This window comes from Papaver somniferum, unplaced genomic scaffold, assembly GCF_003573695.1.
Source record: "Papaver somniferum cultivar HN1 unplaced genomic scaffold, ASM357369v1 unplaced-scaffold_84, whole genome shotgun sequence".
Lineage (NCBI taxonomy): Eukaryota > Viridiplantae > Streptophyta > Magnoliopsida > Ranunculales > Papaveraceae > Papaver > Papaver somniferum.
This window is the reverse complement of record NW_020651415.1, coordinates 1,351,671-1,353,154: the sequence shown is the minus strand read 5'-3', so window position 1 is coordinate 1,353,154 and position 1,484 is coordinate 1,351,671. Positions and strand designations below refer to the sequence as shown.

At 35.4% G+C, this 1,484-nt stretch overlaps 1 protein-coding gene across 1 annotated transcript; it reads right to left on the bottom strand.

Moving 5' to 3' along the window:
• Positions 1-213: 213 nt before the first annotated feature.
• On the bottom strand, positions 214-1,115 carry LOC113345965 (major latex protein 146-like). The gene is made up of 2 exons (XM_026589601.1): positions 820-1,115; positions 214-701 (listed from the first exon to the last, which is right to left on the bottom strand). The coding sequence occupies exons 1-2, from the start codon at positions 1,022-1,024 to the stop codon at positions 427-429; spliced, it is 480 nt and encodes a 159-aa protein (XP_026445386.1). The 5' UTR covers positions 1,025-1,115; the 3' UTR covers positions 214-426.
• Between the last annotated feature and the right edge of the window lie 369 nt (positions 1,116-1,484).

Sequence of the window (1,484 nt, the reverse complement as noted above, 5' to 3'; positions counted from 1 at the left end):
ATTTTATTTCTTATGAAAAGAAAAGGGCGTTAATGTTAATTTCATGATATGGATGCCAGATACGTACTGTATGTTGTCGAAAAGACATCTTTGAAGTAGCTCATCCAAATCTCAATTACTATAAATTAAACTAATGTAGAAGTGGCTCGTGTTTTAAATAGTCAACATCAATAGCTCGGAGATAAGTTAATAAGGATGAAATCGGTATTTTCAAAATACTTATTTATTTTTATTGGATTTGTACGTGACTAAGTGTTGACTTGAATTTAGGTCATTTTCTTCCCTCCTCACATCCATTCTTTCCCTCCTAATAACATTCATTCCCTTCTAATAACAAGACTCAGTTATTTGTAGTTTTTATTACCACACAAACACACACCGTACGCAGGATTCTCCGTTGATATATATGCATATATCATCGATAATTTAACCAGAAGCGCAGAGGTAAGAGTCCATGCCCTCAATGACCTTACCAAACAGAGCCAGATAAGGGATAGGGATTGGAGAATCCTTATTAATCTTCTCATAATCCACAGTCCAACTCACAACGCTTCCATTACCACAAGGCAATGGATTAACCACAAGGATTGCATAGAACTTCTTGTACTCCTTTGCTAAGGCTCCTCCTACTACGCAGTGGCATATCGTCCTTGTTTCATCAGTGTATGTCGTTTTCTCCTTGACAATCAGTTCCTTACCCTCTGGATGCACACGACCATAAATATAATCGTAAGTAAAATTTAAGCTTACAATATGAAGAGATTAAGAATATAAATATTAAGACAAGTTTTCTGTGTATGGATAAAGATTTATGCATACCACAATGATAGCCCCATTCCTTGATACAACCGGAAGTAGTTCCATCTCCCTCAACAACTTTCACGCACTTGTAAATATGAGGTATCGCTTTCGGAACGTCTACATGCTGCTTAAATATTGTGTAAAAATCGTCAGCGCCGCAGTTAACATTTAATTCAGTCACAAGTTTCCCAGATAGACCTGAAATACATTGAGGCTGAGCCATTGCTGATAGTAATTAATAGTAATTGATACTGAATGATAATTGTTTCCTTAGCTAAATATTTGGATGATTGTGATTGTGATGAAAATTGATGTTAGCTAAATGAGTTTATATAGTAACAACCAGGAAGTACAAGAATGAATTGATTAATAAACAGCATTTAGGACAACAATCATTCAACTCAGCAACTGTATCTGGAAAGAATAAGACCTTTGGAGACAAGAAGAGATTTTGTGAGATTGTACTTATGATAAAGTGGTATGACTTTTTACCTACTAGTACTTCGATTAGATATAGTAGGATTAAGTAATCTAACATTACATAAAAAGATAGACAACCTAGTTAAACTTTCTCATCTAACAGTCGTACTAGGAAAATCCTAAGAACAGTTTCTTTCAAAACTCTCACGTGAAGATAGATAGAGGCGCGCCATATGGTGATGCGACGTTAGTCCGTATGCTCT